The sequence below is a fragment of the Tenrec ecaudatus genome, chromosome 8 (assembly GCF_050624435.1).
Source record: "Tenrec ecaudatus isolate mTenEca1 chromosome 8, mTenEca1.hap1, whole genome shotgun sequence".
NCBI lineage: Eukaryota > Metazoa > Chordata > Mammalia > Afrosoricida > Tenrecidae > Tenrec > Tenrec ecaudatus.
In genome coordinates, this window is record NC_134537.1 from 47,295,048 (window position 1) to 47,313,348 (window position 18,301).

Here is an 18,301-nt window from a genome sequence, read left to right on the forward strand (position 1 = left end):
ACACTTACTATGTTTGTCAAATCTGCTATTCCATTCTTGGAAACATTCTTCAAACTCATCATTTGATGACAGCACCTCCCTTGTTTTTTTCCTCACCTCTTCTATGTCATCAAATCACTGTCCTTTCATGTCCCTCTTCAGTTGCAGAAACAAAAGAAGTCACAGGAAGCAAGGTCAGGTGAATAGGTACGTGGGGCAAGAGAGGCATGCTGTTTTCTGCTAAAAACTGGTGTACTGAGATTGTTGTGTGAGCGGGTGCTTTGTCATGGTGGCAAAACCAGTTCCCCATCTGCCATAAATCAGGCCTTTTTTGTTGTACACCATTATGCAATCTTTTGAGAACCTCTAAACACAAAGCTTGATTAACAGTCTGACCTGGTGTAACAAACTCCAAATGCACTATAAGTTGACATTTTCATCCATTTGGAAGTTGACGGACGTCCAGAAAGAGGTTTGTCATCAATTGACATTTCACCTTTTTTTGAAACTAGAAAACCACTTGGATACTGGAGTTTCCCCCATAGTTTTGTCCTTGTAATATGTGTTCAACATCACAACAGTTTTTGCAACATTTTTTCCAAGCTGCCATCACAAAAAAACGGCCATCACAAAAAACGAGGTTCAAGTGAAACTTTTTTTTAAAATTTTAACAATTTATTAGGGGCTCATACAATTCTTATCACAGTTCATACATAAACATACATCAATTGTATAAAGCACATCTGTACAATCTTTGCCCTAATCATTTTTTCTCCTCTTTTCTTTTTTTACATTTTATTAGGGACTCATACAACTCTTATCACCATCCATACATATACATACATCAATTGTATAAAGCACATCCATACATTCCCTGCCCCAATCATTCTCAAGGCATTTGCTCTCCACTTAAGCCCCTTGCATCAGGTCCTCTTTTTTTTTTCCCCTCCCTCCCCTTTCCCCCCTCCCTCATGTGCCCTTGGTAATTTATACATCGTTATTTTGTCATATCTTGCCCTATCCGGAGTCTCCCTTCCCCCCTTCTCTGCTGTCCCTCTCCCAGGGAAGAGGTCACATGTGGATCCTTGTAATCAGTTCCCCCTTTCCAACCCACTCACCCTCCACTCTCCCAGCATCGTCCCTCACACCCTTGGTCCTGAAGGTATCATCCACCCTGGATTCCCTGTACCTCCAGCCCTCATATGTACCAGTGTACAGCCTCTGTCCTATCCAGCCCTGCAAGGTAGAATTCAGATCATGGTAGTTGGGGGGAGGAAGCATCCAGGATCTGGGGGAGAGCTGTGTTCTTCATCGGTACTCAAGTGAAACATGTGTTCTACAAAAACTCGGCCCTGAGGAGCCTTTTCCCCTGGTTTGGGGGTTACCCCCTTATATGTCTACCTGTGTCTCTCGGAGGTTCTCAGTGCAGGGACCTCAGGCCCAAAGGACACACTCTGCTCCTAGCTCTTCTTTCTGGGTGGTAGTCAGACCCCTTCTTTGCTTTCTTCTAATCTTATCTCTTGTGCACTAAAAGGTGATGTAGGTCATGCTCTGAAGAAACTCCCCTTACGTCAGATCAGGCCTGTAACCTGAGTCAGGCTGTTGCATACCTTTACAACTGGCTGATCACATCACCGGGAATGATTGCTGTCATCATTACGTAACTGACAAAGTACAGCATTCCATCATTACCCAGCCAAATGGATAAATATTTTGTGAAGGGCTGGTTGAGAAGGGGAGGGAGGGCATAATGCTATGTTATTTGTGACACAAACTGAGAGGCTGGTGGTTCTGCAGTTCAAACCCACTAGCCCAGAGGAGGTGAGAGGAGAGATTGCCTGGTTTTATGACCCAATAAAAACTGGCAACGTATGAAAGTCTTTGGGGCAGTATTGACTTGTCCTATAGCCTATGAGCTAGATTGCATTACGCCTCATACAGAACAGCAGGTAGGGGGCTAGAGATGGAGCTGTGCACATCCCATACCAGATGGGGTAACATCAGTGATATTCTATGAAATGTTTGTAGTGTCTCAGGAGAAAATTATTTTTTATAAAATATTCCTGTAGTAAGTTATAACAAGAAAACCATTTTGGTACTGCACAGCTCTTTCAATGGCTGAACTTTATATCGGATGTGAAATATCAGTAAAAGTTTTGAAAAATGCAATAGCAGGAGGAAAAACCCCTCTTTTGCAAGTCCAGCTTACATGTGTCATTATACCCAAGGCTAAAATTCTGTAAGAATGTACTGTCTGAACTTTCTAACGCGCCCCAGACAGAGCCGTCATCACCGCCCAGTTACAACAAAGCACCGCCTCAGAACACGTGCTGTTGTTTTCATCATATCAAGTGTGGTCGCTGCTTTGGTCGTTTTTCTAGTGTTTTCGTAACAATACTGTGTTAGTACCCGTTTGTGAACATCTGTCCATAGCTTTTGGGGGAGAATGAAGTAGAAAATAAAGAGCGAAAAGTTAAAAAAAAATTTTAAAGGCTTGTGGACCTTGACCACGGATGTCATTAAAAACGTCAACTCAGCGCAGAAAGAACTGACAACAGCATTCGGTCATTAGTATTGGTCTAGCCGAAGAAATCCATTTCCGTAATTTACACCGCTCTCGACCAGCAGTGCCTCTGGGGAGCGAACAGATGGAGCAGGCCTGAGCTTCCCAAGTTCACGCAGACAGCTTCGGACAGGGCGGGGCCGCGCTTCCCAGAACCAGGGGGCGGTGCCACGTGATCCGGGCGAGGACCAATCACGAGCCGCGTGGAGGTGGCCTGGCCCCGGCGACCCGGCCGGTCTCGGGGGAGACCAGAGCGCGGCCCGCCCCAGCCGCAGGCGCCCGGGGAACGGCGCGGCCGCCGGCCCCGCGCAGCTGCGCCCGCGCCCCGCATCCCCGGCGTCCCGGCGCCCAGGCGGCGCGCGCAGCCGAGGCCTGCATCGCGAGACTCGGCCGCGAGGCCACTTCCGACGCAGCCCGCAGTTGAGGTTCCGGGGCGCGGCGGCTCCCGCCCCCGGCTCCGGGCGGCGCTAGGCCCATTCCAGGGCCGGGCGGCGGCCCGGATGGAGGAGGCCGCAGCCCTGGTGGCCGCGGCCGGGGAGGCCGAGCTGTACCTGTCCCGCCTCAGCGTGCCCCTCGAGACGCTGGAGACGGAGCTGGAGGCGCGGGCCGAGGAGCGGCGCGGCGCGCGGGACCCGCTGCTGCGGCTCCTGCTGCCGCACAACCGGCTGGCGTCGCTGCCGCGGGCGCTGGGCTGCGGCTTCCAGCGCCTCCAGCTGCTGGACGTGAGCGGCAACGCGCTGACCGCGCTCGGACCGGAGCTGCTGGCGCTGCGCGGCCTGCGCACGCTGCTGGCCAAGAACAACCGACTCGGCGGGCCCGGCTCGCTGCCCAAAGGCCTGGCGCAGTCGTCGCTCTGCCGCAGCCTCCAGGTGCTCAACCTGAGCGGCAACTGCTTCCAGGAGGTGCCCGCGTCGCTGCTGGAGCTGCGCGCTCTGCAGACCCTCAGTCTGGGTGGCAACCAGCTGCAGAGCATCCCTGCCGAGATCGAGAGCCTGCAGAGGTGAGGCTGGGGAGGTCCGGTGGGGGAATGAGCGCGACCGGGGGTGATTGAGATCCAGGCTCCCTGGGTAGGGTAGTGGGTACGATCCGCGTGGTTCGGCTGTTCAAAACCACCAGCAGCTCTGCCGGAGAAAGACTGGGCTTTCTACACCCCTAAACAGTTACAGTCTCCGAAACCCACACGGGGTTTCAGCATTGGCGCTATAGCAGCGTGTGGAGGCCCCGGAGCCTGGCTTTTAACTACGGTCATTTATCTTGCAACTAACTTTTTCCAGGCTCACGCTGTTTGGTACTTAGTGCTGCCCAGCCATCTCAGGGATTTGTGGTGACTGTCGTGTTATGATGAATTTGGTCCAGTACGCTTGCCCCATGCCGATTCTCTAGGCAATATTTGTGCCTCTTTTCTTGGGTCTAGGGTAGTGATCCAAATTGAGTAGGTACTTGTGTTAGACTAGATTCTCTGGAGAAGCAAAATCATCACACGCACACACACATATTATACATACACACTCACATATAGAGAATGAGTGACTGATGTCAGGAAAATGGCCCACAGAGTTGTAGAAGCAGATAATATGCCTGTGAGATTATAAAGAGACTGTCCCCCAGCTTTGTTTCCCTCAAAGACATGCCAAACATTAGAGGCTATTTGCCAGTATATGGTGGGAGGTCAGATGCTTAGGAGACATCCTCCCTGAAAGCAGTCAGTTGCCAGACTACTGTCTGATCCCACCACAGCTAGGGCCCACTCCCTGCTATTAAGGACAATGGGCTACTTCTCCCTAAAGGATAACAGCCATTAGTCTGGCTCCTGTAGGGTGGGTTTACACCCTACTAATAGTGGTTTCTATGGTGAGCCAGAGAACAGGTCAAACCTGCCCAGTAACATCCAAAATTAGGCTGCCATCCTGAATCGAGGATCCACCCATCTTGTCACATGTGTGCCCCCAATCCCTCCCCTTCCTTTTGTGTGGATCATCCCCCCTTTGGTGTCTGTAGAGTTGATTACGCTATGTTAGGTCACATCATGTAGGGGGGGTGGGGGGTGGAGGGTGGGGTGGTTGTTAGGTGCCATCAACCCCATGGACAACAGAAGGAAATGCTGCTCGGACAACAGAAGGAAATGCTGCACGCCAGCCTCACTGCTGTGTTGGTTGAGTCCATTGTTACGGACACTGTCCATCCATCCTCCCTCTCCCCGCCCTCACCCCCACTATCCGTCTACCAAGCATGATGCCCTTTTCAAGGGAATGGCCTTCTAGCAACACGTCCAAAGTGTCTAGGATCAACTGCCGAACCAGGAAATCCTGGCCTGGCCCAGGTGACACACAACCCAACTTTGGTAGTACTCGCCCGCAATCGGAGGTGGTCGCTTCGTGGCTCAGCAGCCCTCAGTCTCTCTGCCCGTAGGTCAAAGCACTTGTCTGAATCTAGCACAGTGTTCAGTTAACTTTTCCAGCTGCCCTTTTTCTGCAGCAATATCAACAATCGTATTTGAGGAGCTCAGCGAGCCATGCATTTTCACAGCTCCATGTATGCGCTCACACCAATTGGTTTGCTGGATGATTGCCTCTCTGCACGTGTGTGGTTCCCATGGCCTGGCATGTTCCTGCATCTGGCATGTTCATCTTACCTCAAGGGCTGGTTTAGTATGCTTTACCGTTACTGCTCTCTGGACTCTCTACCTTTATTGCCTAACCTGTACTCCCTCTGCACTTCTTGCTTGTGCCACTGCATTGACCTTATGGAAGTTCCTCATTTATATGCCCTATATGTTGAGTTAAATGGATGGAGGCAGTGGAGATGTATGATAATGAGAGTCCTTTAGACATCCCCTGGAGGGGAGTGGGAAAATTCCAAAGTGGAAAAAGTCATCCATCTGTAAAGTACTTTCCTTTACGGAATGTTAGAGCTAGAGAAAATCTCTGCGTTTAGCGTAGTTAAAAGAATCTTGGCCTGGGAATAAGAACTCTTGAGTGTCTCTGCCACAGGCCATCCACCTGACATCTTCCCACTAGAAGTTTCTAATTTGTAAATTTGGCTGTTGGACAAAATGCCCTTCACTAATCCATCGAGCCTATGTCACTGAGTCCATACCGGTGTCAAAAGGAGCCCTGGTGGCTGGAGGCATAGTGGGTATTGGGCTATCAGCTACAAAGTCAACAAGTTGAACCCCTGCCACTCTGATGGGGAAAGTGAGGCTTTCTGCTCCAGGAAAGATTTAAGGTCTCAGAAATTCCAGGGAGCAGTTCTGCTCTGGCCTGTGGGGTCGATAGGAGTCGAAATTAACTTGATGTCATGGGTTTGGCATTTACCGTGCGTTTTACCATGCATCAGGTGCTGTCCTGTGTGCTTCAGGTATATTGGTTTGTAGTCCAGGCATTGGCCAAAAACAAAGTTTTAGAAATTGGCCGAATACAAATCAAAATGTTTCAACAAACTGATGCAGTGCTAGAAGTGTTCTAGTTTATGCCAAGAAATTTGGGAGCAGTTACTGGCCAACCAAACTTACCATGTTTGTGTCCGTTCCAAAGAAAAGCGACCCAACACAATGCAGACATTTTAAAAACAATATTACTGCTATCACATGTAAGTAAAATTTTGCTGAAGATAATTCAAAAATGGTTGTAGAAGTAACATTAGCAAGGAATATAAGCTGGATTCAGAAGAGGACATGGAATGAGGGGGTATTATTGCTGGTGTCAAATGGATCTTTGTTGTTTACTTATGTTTTATTGACTATTCAGACTCATTGGACTGTATGGATCATAACAAACTATGGATAACAGTGGGAACAGTGAACATTCCAGAACACTGAATTATGCTTGTTCGGAGCGTGTCTATAGAACAGGGGCCAGTTTTTCAAACAGAACAAGGGAATAAATACTGCATGGCTTAAAATCAAGGATGGTGGGAGTCAGGGTGGAATCCTTCCACCATGCTGAGCAAATCATCTGAGAAGCTGGCATCTGAGGAAGAGGAAGCTCTGTCTGCCGGTTCCATAAAGATTACACAGAGCATTGGAAATCCTGTGAGCAGTTCTGTTCTGTCCTATGAGTTGGAATCAGCTCGATGGCAGTGGTTTTGTTCTGTGCATATCCCTGTCTCACTTTAATCCTATCTCCTTCTAATCAACCATAATATAGTACTATGGTAGATCTCTATTATATTTAAAGTCATTTTTAACTTGGCTAGAGAAACAAAACATGTTCTACTTATACATGCAGTTAAAGTCGATTGACACTCGGGACTCAGCATCTAGTGTCAGTATGTCTCTGGCCTGTGCTCTCTTGTAGTTGGCGCCCTTCAGGATGGCTGAGGTGACATACTTTTCCAGAAGCAAGTTGATGGTTTGTCTGTTAATAGGAAAGAGTTCTATAAATTTAGTGAATGATTTTCCTGTTTTCTGTATTAGCCGAACAGTCAAAGAATAGAATTGCTTCAAGCCTGATTAACAGAAGTTCAAGAGCTTTTAAACACTACAGCTTTGCTGCAAATTCAACAATATATTTTTCTCCTTATTAAACAATTTATTTGGATTCAGTGTGTGTTTGAGAAATTAATTCCCATAAGTCTTCAAAAGGTTCAAGTCTCTAGAACTTGGGAAATTATTTGAGTTCCAAAGTAAGTTATTAGCCTGAAAGGTATGCTGATGGTGTACTTTGTTTAATAGTTTGATACATCAGTTGTGAAGTCCATTTATACAATTTCCCAAATTGTGCTTCACTTATATCCTAGAACATTGATCCTTCCCTGCCAAAGTCACCTTAGTAACTACTAAAGTTTCGGATCCTTTCTAACTGTGCACCCGTCCCCTACCCCCCAATACCCATTTTCATAACACTGACAGGAGACATTGATTGGTATCTGACCACCAGAAGCCAGTTTTTCTTGGTTCCTGACATAAGCTGATAGAGAGGATAGTGTGTACCAAGAATCACCCTTCTGTTTCTTCTCTCTTCTTTCTTTTTCTCCTACACTAGACACTGTTGTAAGTTAGTTAAATATTGAATCTGTTATTAAAAGAACTTCTTAGAATGCTTACCTCTTTTCCCAGATAGTCTCAATAAAATAGTTCCTTTTCTATGATAGCTTTCTGTTATTTAGATTCACAGTGGTCTGTATGAGTTTCTTATCACTGAAAATGGGACTAATGAGTAACCGAGTACTAATTTATTTTGTTGATCTCAGGTCCTTAGGCCATAGCCGTAGGATCGCTGAGCCAAGGGCCCTCGCAGCAGTGCCTGAGCACTCGTGGTTTAGTCTTGTGACCAGACACTTGAGGTCTGCGACAGGGAAACCTCTGAAAGAAAACGAAACACTTGGAATAGTGCCTAGTGGAGAGGAGGGAAAGAGCGAAGAAGGGAAGAATGAGTCTGAGGTAGTTAGAATTTAAGTCGTCTCCTTATTCTTACTAGGGAACCCTGGTGGTGTGGTGGTTACAATCCACATGGTCAGCAGTTCAAAACCACCAGTATCTCTATAGGAGAAAGCCTGGACTTTCTGCTCCTGTCACCAGTTACTGTCTGGAACCCACAGGGCTCACTGAGTCAGTGTTGACTGAATGTCAGTGAGTTCGGTTTGTTTGTTTGTTTTTACTTTTACTAAGCATGGTAAACCCAAAGAGAGATGCAATCTTGAACGCTCTATAGAATCAGAAAAAGGAGAAAAGTATTATTGGTCTTTTTTTTTAATATAACATTTTAAATTGAAAATTCACCACCACATATTTAGGGACGGATGAGATTAGGAAACTCACACAGGAAATTCAACAATGAAAAAAATTGTAGTAGAGAGAATATATATGATTAGGGATTCTGAAAAGGGCTTAAAATATTACCTAGCTTCACCAATGAAAAAGAATTGGAAATTTTTAAGCTGACAATTATGACAACCCCAATTAGAGTCTCTGACCTGCTTCACTAAATTGACTAAATGGTAAACTGAAGCCAGCCAGAGTGACCTCACTGAGGCAGCCCTGGAATGTATTCCCAAAATAAAGAAGTGGCTAGGCTGCAGTAAGTGTTGAGACACAGAAAGTAGATCCACAAGTTTGAACTGCAGGCCTCAAAGCTCAGCTGAAGTCACAGCACTTTCGAGGAGCCTTTCCCAGTCAGACCTACCGCGGTTTCTGTTTCAGCTCCTGTTTCAATTGTGGATTATCTGTTTAATTTGATTTTTCCATGCTGATCTGTACCTTTTTGGCCTTACTTTGTGTGATATTACCTGTCATTGCTGTAGAAATACCATTCTTAAAGATTGCATTATTTCTTTAGAGACCAATTATCAATAAAAAATTCTAAATGGAACATTTGCTGAATGATGAAATGTATTCATTGTTGAAAAGGTAACTTGATATGTTGTCCTACTTTTATTTACTTCTCTTTTTGCTCTTGTTCATTTCTCTTTTGCAGTTTAGAGTGTTTATATCTCGGAGGAAATTTCATCAAAGAAATCCCACCCGAATTAGCCAATCTGCCGTCTCTGAATTACTTGGTGTTATGTGACAACAAGATCCAAAGTGTGCCTCCTCAACTCTCACAGTGAGTCCTCTCAGGTGTTGCTGGAGACACCGAAATCCATACCTGAGAATTATACCCTCCCCTCCCCTGCAGGTTGGATGTATGGAGATAAATGATGGGAATTATAGCTCTCAGCTTTGCTGTGCACTTAGTTTGCTTATGTTTATTTTTGAACAATCTGGTTATTCAAAATACCTGTTTGGCTTGTTTGCTGTAATCAAAACTGAAACATGAATTTGGCATTAATTTCTATAGTCTTATATGATTTTTAGTACCTTTATATTTGATATGAAGGATCCTTTACATCAAATAGCATATTAAAAAGGGGGTGATGACCCCAAATCGAGCAACTAAGGAGCCCTGGAGGTATAGTGATTTCAAGTTGGACTGCTAATGGCAAGTTCATCAGTTCGAAACCACTAGCTGCTCCATGGGAGAAAGATGAGGCTTTCTGCACTGGTAAATAGGTAGGTACAGTCTCAGAACCCCCTGGGGCAGTTCTACCCTGTGTTACAGGGTTGTTAGGAGTCGGAATCAATTTGATGGCAGTGAGGTTGGTGGGTTTTTTTGGTGAGGCTGTGGGTAGTGGTTGAGCTGCTAAGCACACATAAAGTTGGTGGTTTAAACCGACTCACTGACCACTGGAGAAAGATGTTCCCAGCTTTCTCCCATAAGGCAGTCTGGTCCCATAAAGATGTACAGTCTTGAAAATCTGATAAAGGGTGATTAGGAGTCATTATCAATGCAACAGCAGTGTGTTTGCCATTTGGGTTTGGGGCTGTATTTGGAGCCTAGTGGTCAGTGGTTAAACTCTTGTCAGCTAACCAAGGGGTTGGGTGTTTTAACCCCCCCAAGTACTTCCTAGGAACATAGCCTATTTCCATAAAGGTTACAACTTTGAAAACCCTCCATGGAAGTTTCCCCCCTCCTTTGGGCTCACTCTAAGTGGCACTGGGTTTGGTTCGATGGTTTTGGAAAATTCATGGGCATTTATAAACCTGCATTCTACAATCTTAATTTTCCATAATCTTAATTATTCATTGTTATGAGGAAGTCAGGCTCTTTATACATACATATGCATATATACATACATACCTACGTACAAAGATTTCTAAAGGAGAACGCTCCCCTTTCTGTATAACGATGCTGCTACTGTCACTGATTTTTGCACTGCATTGATTCCAGGTTGCATTCGCTTCGTTCACTAAGTCTTCACAATAACTTGCTGACGTACCTGCCTCGAGAGATCCTCAACCTTATTCATTTGGAAGAGCTGAGTTTACGAGGAAATCCGTTAGTTGTCCGTTTTGTTAGAGATTTAACCTATGACCCCCCAACTCTCCTGGAATTAGCTGCACGGACTATTAAAACCCGGAATGTTTCCTACACTCCCTATGATCTTCCTGAGAATCTTCTCAGATACTTGAGTTTAGCCAGCAATTGTCCAAACCCAAAGTGTGGAGGTAAGTTAATTCACTGTTTATATTTTGTACACATTTAGCAGGTTTTTAAAATGTTGGTCATAATTCTCTTAATTTTCTCCAGAGGTAATCTCTGTTTCTATTTCTTCTTTTTTTTTTTTTTTAGCCTTTTATCACAAAATAAGGCAGTTAACTCACCTTTTATTTTTTAAAACCTCTTTGCACAATACTTGAGGGCTTATGCATGGGGAAGAATACCCAGCGTGTCTCATCCTTGGTCAGAGAAGCGAGATAATAAAGTAAAATGGTAAATGAGAGGGAGCATAAACACCTAATTGTGTTAAAAGGGTTTCAGATGTTGAGATACTTTTTATATTTATTTAAAAGACATTTTCTCAGATGTACCTTTATAGAGAATGATTTAAAGTGTATGAAAGTAGGCTGAATGGATATTGAATGGGGATGTCCCTGGAACTTTATATAACTTGATATCCCTAGCTCAGTAGTTCCTGAGGTAGAGCATTTAGAGAGAATTAAATAGACCATGGAAGGGAAGTGTCCTAAGGACGTCAACATTCTGTTGGAAATCAGCGTAGGAGGACTTCATTTAATGAGCTCTGGAAAAGATGACTTGGCTCTTGAAATAGGTCTTGAACCATGACTTGGCACTGCTTCCGGGACTCTGGACCGTTATCTCATAGGGAGATCAAGGTCAATTGAATATTCTTTTTAATACACAAATTGTGTATGAGGCAAATGGGACTTTGTGAAGCTGATTTGGAGTCTATGCAAGTGTAAAATGACTTTTGTTTCTTTTAATTTCGACTTCCCAAAAAGTAAGAGGAATGCTGTAAGCTCTCACCTTGCTGTCAATTTTGAACTAATTATTAACTAATCTTTTAACTATTAACTAATCTTAACTAAGATGTTTGGTAGATTTTTTCCAATAGATTTATTGGCACATAGTTTATATATCATGCAATTCAGTAGTTCAGTTGTTCAATCAAATCAAGAATTGTACAATCATTACCACATCGATTTTAAAGCATTCCAATTGCTCCCCACCCCCACCCCTTGGTGACATCACCTATAAAATGAGTTAGGTAAGCACAGTCCATGCTTGTGCTCCCTTTGCCTTCCCGCAACCATTATTTGCTCATGAACCCCCTTTCCCTCTCACCAACCCCCCCTGCATTCCCTATAGCCGTTATTATGTACCCACTTCACAGCCAGGAGACCCAACAGAAAACAATAAAAAACAAAATCTCACTAAGGTAGTAAGGATAAAATCATAATAGTACAAAGACAAAAATACAAATAATGACTCCCATCAACATTCAGAAAGTCAGGGAAGAAATTTCTGTCTTGGAACCAGTAAGAGATACTTGTACCCAGAAAAAATTCAGGTCACTTCCATAGGGCGGTCAGCGTGATCCTGCATAATCATCATTACAGTGGTCTCTACCTGGTAGTAAGGCTGATCGGGACTCTTGCCTGTGGCTATAGGGAATCTGCTGGCGGCTCAGTCTGACTAGAGCGGGGGTCTCAGCCTTCCTAATGGTGCGGCCCTTTCATACAGTTCATGTTTTGGTGACCCCCAACCATCAAATTTTTTTCGTCACTGTCATTTTGCTACCATTAGGAATCGGGCGACCCCAAAGGGGTCTAGACCCACAGGTTGAGAACTGCCGGACAACGCTTGATTTTTTTTTTTTTAAAGCATCTAACTCTACATGGCACAGTCGTTACGCGTGGGGTTGTGCTTCACAGGTTTGCACTTTGAAACCATCAGCTGCTCCTCAGGAGAGAGATGGAGCTGTAGGGGAGGTTCTCCTTGTCCTTCATGGTGCTGTGAGTCAGGAGCTGAAGACCTCGTACGGTAGACAGCTGTGGAAGCCACTGCTGCTTCTGCCCGAGTCAACAAAAGAGAAGCGTTTTTATACCATTTCTGCAGGATTCTGGAGAAAGGGTAGAAAAGAAACTTGTTCTTTACCTTGTAATGATGACTTTGTGTTTCTTCTTCTCTGCAGGCGTCTACTTTGACTGCTGTGTGCGACAGATTAAATTTGTGGACTTCTGTGGGAAGTACCGCCTGCCGCTGATGCATTACTTGTGTTCCCCAGAATGCTCGTCCCCTTGCAGCTCAGCCTCGCACAGCTCCACCTCCCAGAGCGAGTCCGACTCGGAAGATGAAGCGAGTGTCGCTGCGCACAGGATGCAGAAGGTTCTGCTTGGCTGAAAGACTGCCAAAGACTGCGATTTGAGAGGAAAATAGAGTGTGAAGTCCACTAGACCCTCACCTCGTTTTCATCCTGAATGTCTGTGTATGTACTGGCGAGGATGTAAAAGATTTTGTGTTTCAGCTACTCTCTCCGCAACAATCCAACTCCATGTTTGTGTTCCTTGAATATAATTGTCTCTGAATGGCAGTTTCAAATTTGGTTGATTTTCATATTCACTCAAATTTTGCAGAAATCACCCCGCAGAATGAGACGTTTGGAGCAGTGCTGTATTAAGCCGTGGCTCATGGCAGTTGAAATGACGAGAGAGAGCTGTACATAGTTCCAGAGTTGGCCTTGGGTTTAGGTTGAACTCTGAGTCATGAAAAAAATGTTACCACCCTTCTTGTACTGGGCATGTATCTAAATTATAGTGCTATTCAGATAAACCCAGAGATGGTTACATAGGACCTCCATCTTCCTGAAGTACTGTGGTAAAGTAAGGAATATCACTTCTGTATGGGACAGTAAAGCTCTTCAGTCCTCCTTTATTCTACATGGTTCTCTACATGGTTCTTGTTACAGCAAGCCAGCAAGGGCTGTTAGTGTAGTGCCTTATTCCTCATAAAGACAGAGAACCTTTTTCAAGAAGAAAATGCCTGAGCTGCCTGTAACCTGATGTACTATGCAGAACACTTTAAAGTGCGCTTTACTAGAACTAGGTCAGCATCCACTGTGTCCGCCATCTGAGCACCTGCGCCTTAGCTTCGTGTGATTTTTGAAACATCAAGCAAATTCTCTGCAAGCGAATCACTTTGGACACTTTCTGGGAAGCCACGGTCTTGACCCATGTGTTCATCATGAGGGAGAACACCAGTTTACAGGAGAAAGGTTTAGGGTACATGCACCCAAACACTACAAGAGAGGAAATAAGCAAGAAAATGTATGTAACACTTTTAATCGTGAGCTCTGACGTTTGCCTGTGCCAGTCAACAGAACTGTCACTTTTCTGATACGACTTTTAACTCACTAGACTAGTACAACTAGCCAAAAAAATTAGGGGCAGGAGTCAGTTTGTCTCCACAACTGATTTTAACCATGGAATACCTATTGAAAATAATGCATCGAAAAATAATTTTGAAAAGAATGCATCGATGGTATAGAAAACTCCATAAAAATACAGCAGAAAATGTTTCACAGATTGCTATAAGAAATTACCAAATTTTTGTGTTTAATGTGTAGTACAAATTGAATAATAGTACAATCTAAGTTGGTATTACAAGATAAAATAGACAGCACAGAAGAGCAATAATTAACTAATCGGCACATAATAACACAGTGGCTTGTTGGTAAGTGTGGCTCATCCCGTAATGGACAGCCCTGGCATGCAGTAGATCAGATGGCCTGATTTCTGACTTGGTGGCCTTGCAGACTAGGGGACACCATTCTGTTGCCCAGATGTCTAGATCACACATCTAGATTGTTGTAGGATAATGTTATATACTTGTATTTTATATTTTTCATCTGTGTACCATATTTTAGAGGAAAGTGTAATGTAGAATAGTTTGGAGTGTGTGTGTGTGTGTGTCCATGAAACCATGAGTTTCATGAACTGCAGTTGTGAATCGCTGCTATAGTGAATCACTTCACTTTGTTTATATTGTATGAAGAGTCTTCCTTTGATTCAGAAATTTCTGTTTAGAGGTAACCTAGTGTATTTCTAATGCCTGGTGAACAGCACCTGAGTAATTGCATCATAAAATGGAAGTGATAAAAAGTAAGACTACTTTGCTGCCCCATTTGAGCCACAGTAAACTGCAAACCACCAGTTTATGAAAGGTAAAGATGACTTAGACAGTGCTTACGTGACAAACGCAAAATAGTTTGGAAGTAGATGACTTGGTTAAGATACATGAAGTAGTTTCATAGAAAATGAATAATGTATGTGCACATAGTAACACACAAATTCTGGTGACCAGGCTTGTCAGTTTTAAATGTGTTTATGTTTACTCTCCATGTGGGTGCTCGGAGAGAGTCTCTGGGTGAAGTCTGTAAGCATTCTGCTTTAAGCTTACATAAGCACCTGCAGCTTCCTCTGAAGATTGTGTGCGCTGAACTTGGATAGATGTAGGCAGGTGCAACCGGAACGAGCTTCCTTTGTTTCTGTAGCCTTTGCTCTACAATGTAGATTTATACTGTAGGGTTTCTCAACAGAATGAATGTGTGGCTCTCTGAACAGTTGAAAGTCTATAATCTGTGTGTAACCAACTTTGGTGCCTTTGAATGACATCTATATTTTAGCTGTTAGGGTTTTGTTTTGTTTTTTAATCTTTGACCTAACTTTTTACAAAAGCTGCTAATAGTCTTTCCTATTTTTCTTCCTTCCTTTCCCCTTCCTCCATCCCTCCCTTCCATGTTAATAATGGGATGGGGTAATAAGGAAACCAGAATATGGACTCCCAAACCACAGACTGTATGTAGAATGATAGCCTTTCTCTTGAGTTGCTAAGTCACATGTTTGTGTCTAAACTACAGTTAATAAACATCACCTGCTTTGTTTTTGTTTTTTTAGTGATTTAAAAGAAAACGCCAAAGCCTATTTTTCATAATGAAATAAGATTTTTATCCCACTCTTGGATGATTTTATCAACTGAAACTGTGGACCAAAGCATTAATATTTTTAGAATGGAGTTTTTAGTACAGATATTTGAAATTGGGATAGATACAGCATACACTCAGAGTATTTCTCTCAGTGGCTGTGTCAGCTGACTGTGTCAGCGGGATAGCGCCTAGGCAATAGGAAGACAATACAGAATGTCCACAGTGCCAGGGATTAGCTAACCTCAGGACAAGCTTGCCAGGACGCTTTGGTATTTCAGTTTTTGACTTGTTAAAATAGATCCCAGGTGATCATTCTTATATGTAAATGTGTGCCAGAGGTCTCTCTTATTCTATAGTTCCTGATATTTGGGACTTTTAAATTTACCAAATTTAAAAATAGAGACTTGCTTTGTAAAGGATACCTCAAGGTAAAGGACATTTTGTGGGTTTGTAGATAAAAGCTTAAAAAGCAGTCCATACCCAGTGCATGGTAACACTGCAGAGTGTTACATGAAAGACGTCTGTAGCAGCCTCCAAGGACAGGGAAAGAACATTCGTAGAATCCCAGGGGTGGCCCAGAGCCAGAAAGCCCACAAAGTAATTTTAAAACAATCCAAATTAAGTTTTTAAGTGGCCCACTGACTACCATTTGAAGGCCTCTGTCACCAGATTTATTCACTTTGTCTACTGGGAGATTAAAATATCAGCAAGGTCCTACTGGACCTCCTAATGACCTACCTTGATCCGCAGTGGGAGAGAGGCATGCTCATTAGTCTGGAATTTGTGGTTCAGCAGGCCTCCTCACCCCTTTTACAGTGTAAATTAAAAAGGGTTGGGGAAGGAAACTGAGCAAATAGTTAGTAGAGATACAGTTTGACCTTTTAAAGTATTTTAGCAATAACTTTTTACATAAGTAGCTAATAATTGCTATACCTGAATCAAAGTTTTTATCAGTTATAATATGTGCATGTAAATTAGTTATGCTGCATTTAGTGGGTTATGTGTTAGGTCAGCAGTTTGAAACCACCAACCACTCCATGGGAGAAAGGCAGGCTTTCTACTCCCTTGGAAACTCAGAGGGGCAGTTCTACCCTGCCCCGTAGGGTCGCTATGAGTTACAATCAACTCAATAGCTGTGATTTTTGAGTTGAGCTTGAATTTAGGGTGCCCTGGTGGTGGTGTAGGATAAGCATTGGTTTAGGCCGTTCTGAAGGAAAAACAAAAGATGAGGCTGTTTGTTCCTATAAAGAACAGTCTTGGAAACCCTACTCTGGGGTTTGAAGTTGCTATGAGCCAGACTTGGGCACCAGCTGTGCGTTTGGTCTGGAGTTAACACCTTCCTCATTCAGAGCAGAGATTGTATTATGCCACACAGATACTAGTACCCAGTTATCTAAAATAGTGTGCTTTTAAGTTGTGCTGGGTACGTGATAGTACAATTATGTATATATTTTAGGCCCTACGGCCCGAAGGACATTTATCCGGCCCGCCGGGTGTTTCTGCCCCGTTAGTTTTTTTACTGAAAAATAAGATATGTGCATAGGAATTTGTTCATAGTTTTGTTTTGTTTTTTAATTAGTCCAGTCCCCTGTTTAAAAAGTTTGAAGACCGCTGATCTATAATAAATACCGAGTTCTGATTCACATTGTGTAAAAGAGAAGAACTTCATCTTCACATTCTCTATACGAACCTTGACAACCGGTGTCACATTAAGGAACGCCATTGCTGTAGCCATTTTTGTGTTTTCGTTATATTCGTGCTCTACTGGCAGCAGTGGCTTCACTGTTGTCAGGAAGCAGGTGTGTGCCTTAAGCGAGGTGAGCCAGGAGTGTTCGAGACAGCCTGAGGACTCGGGAGTTGAGGGAGAAGGACTGATCCCAAGAGACTCCCGAAGGAGGGCCTCAGCATCTGCGAATCTAAGGCCTCTGGGGATGGAACCCCTTAATGTTCTCACTGTCACAGAAGGTCACAGCTACAAGGTTCAGCTGCCCCCTGAAATAAAACAAGTGAAAGAGTGTGTTTTATAAGGAAAAATTATCTAGTACCAGTACTGGATTCTAACATTTCCTAATCAACTTCATATGTATACCATCACATAAAGATCCTGCATGATACCTAGCATTTTCCCCCATTGGTTTGCTTTGTAATGCTAGGGTACCAGAGGGGTATGCTGTAGTCAGTTTGCATGTAAATAGTTCCTTTCTTTTTTTATATCTTCATCCCATCTTTATTGTTGTAGAAAATAGCAGTTCACTGACAGGCATTTCACATTATTGAATACAGGGGGTAACATTGATTTGGGTGCTACTAGATTTTTGCTGAGCTTTGGTTAGTCTCAGTTGCTGTTGTTTGGGACCATATACAGTCTACTAATGAGTAAAATGTTAGTAGAATGAACTTTAGGTATGTACTGGCTTACTAGAAAGCCATGGTGAAAAGACTGTCTGCATTTCCCCAGAACTTTCTTTAAGTGAATAAATTGGCCAAGACTCTCTTATTCCAAATCCCAGTGAGAGGAAGATTGACTATTGTTGATACTCCAAAAAACAGAACAAAACCTAAGATGGTCACTTTTTCTATGTCACCTGATTTTTAAGAAAATCTTCCACGAACTAGACTGGCTTCCCTTGACATTACTGAGACAGACCGTGAACCGCAGTCACCACGACGACCCAGGTGCGTGTCGTTGAAACTTGCCCTCCTGGAGCCACTTCGGATTCAGGAGAAGCAGAAACATGAGTGAATTATAGAAAAATCAGTATTTTATTTTTTAGATGAAATGTTCAGGATATAAAGGTGTCAGCAAAGAGTAAAAAGAGCTTCTACTTTGATCACTTGTTGATTTCTTCATATTCTAAATCTGACATCTTGTAAACTAGAAATATATACAGTTGTATTGATACTTAACAGTATAACAGTAAATATCTAGTGAGACTCAACCATTAAATTTCATTCAGAACAAAATACAGTGTGCTGCATCGGAGCTACATGACAATA

At 43.5% G+C, this 18,301-nt stretch overlaps 1 protein-coding gene across 1 annotated transcript; it reads left to right on the top strand.

Moving 5' to 3' along the window:
- The first annotated feature begins 2,804 nt into the window (after positions 1-2,804).
- LRRC58 (leucine rich repeat containing 58) lies at positions 2,805-16,947 on the top strand. The gene is made up of 4 exons (XM_075556359.1): positions 2,805-3,542; positions 8,956-9,084; positions 10,249-10,526; positions 12,515-16,947. The coding sequence occupies exons 1-4, from the start codon at positions 3,043-3,045 to the stop codon at positions 12,721-12,723; spliced, it is 1,116 nt and encodes a 371-aa protein (XP_075412474.1). The 5' UTR covers positions 2,805-3,042; the 3' UTR covers positions 12,724-16,947.
- The last annotated feature ends 1,354 nt before the right edge of the window (positions 16,948-18,301 follow it).

Bases quoted from the DNA above. Each gene is read 5' to 3' on its own strand.
- LRRC58 (XM_075556359.1), top strand. From the start codon at position 3,043: ATGGAGGAGGCCGCAGCCCTGGTGGCCGCGGCCGGGGAGGCCGAGCTG. The intron at 3,543-8,955 runs GTGAGGCTGGGG...TCTCTTTTGCAG, and splicing joins GAGATCGAGAGCCTGCAGAG to TTTAGAGTGTTTATATCTCG. The intron at 9,085-10,248 runs GTGAGTCCTCTC...CATTGATTCCAG, and splicing joins GTGCCTCCTCAACTCTCACA to GTTGCATTCGCTTCGTTCAC.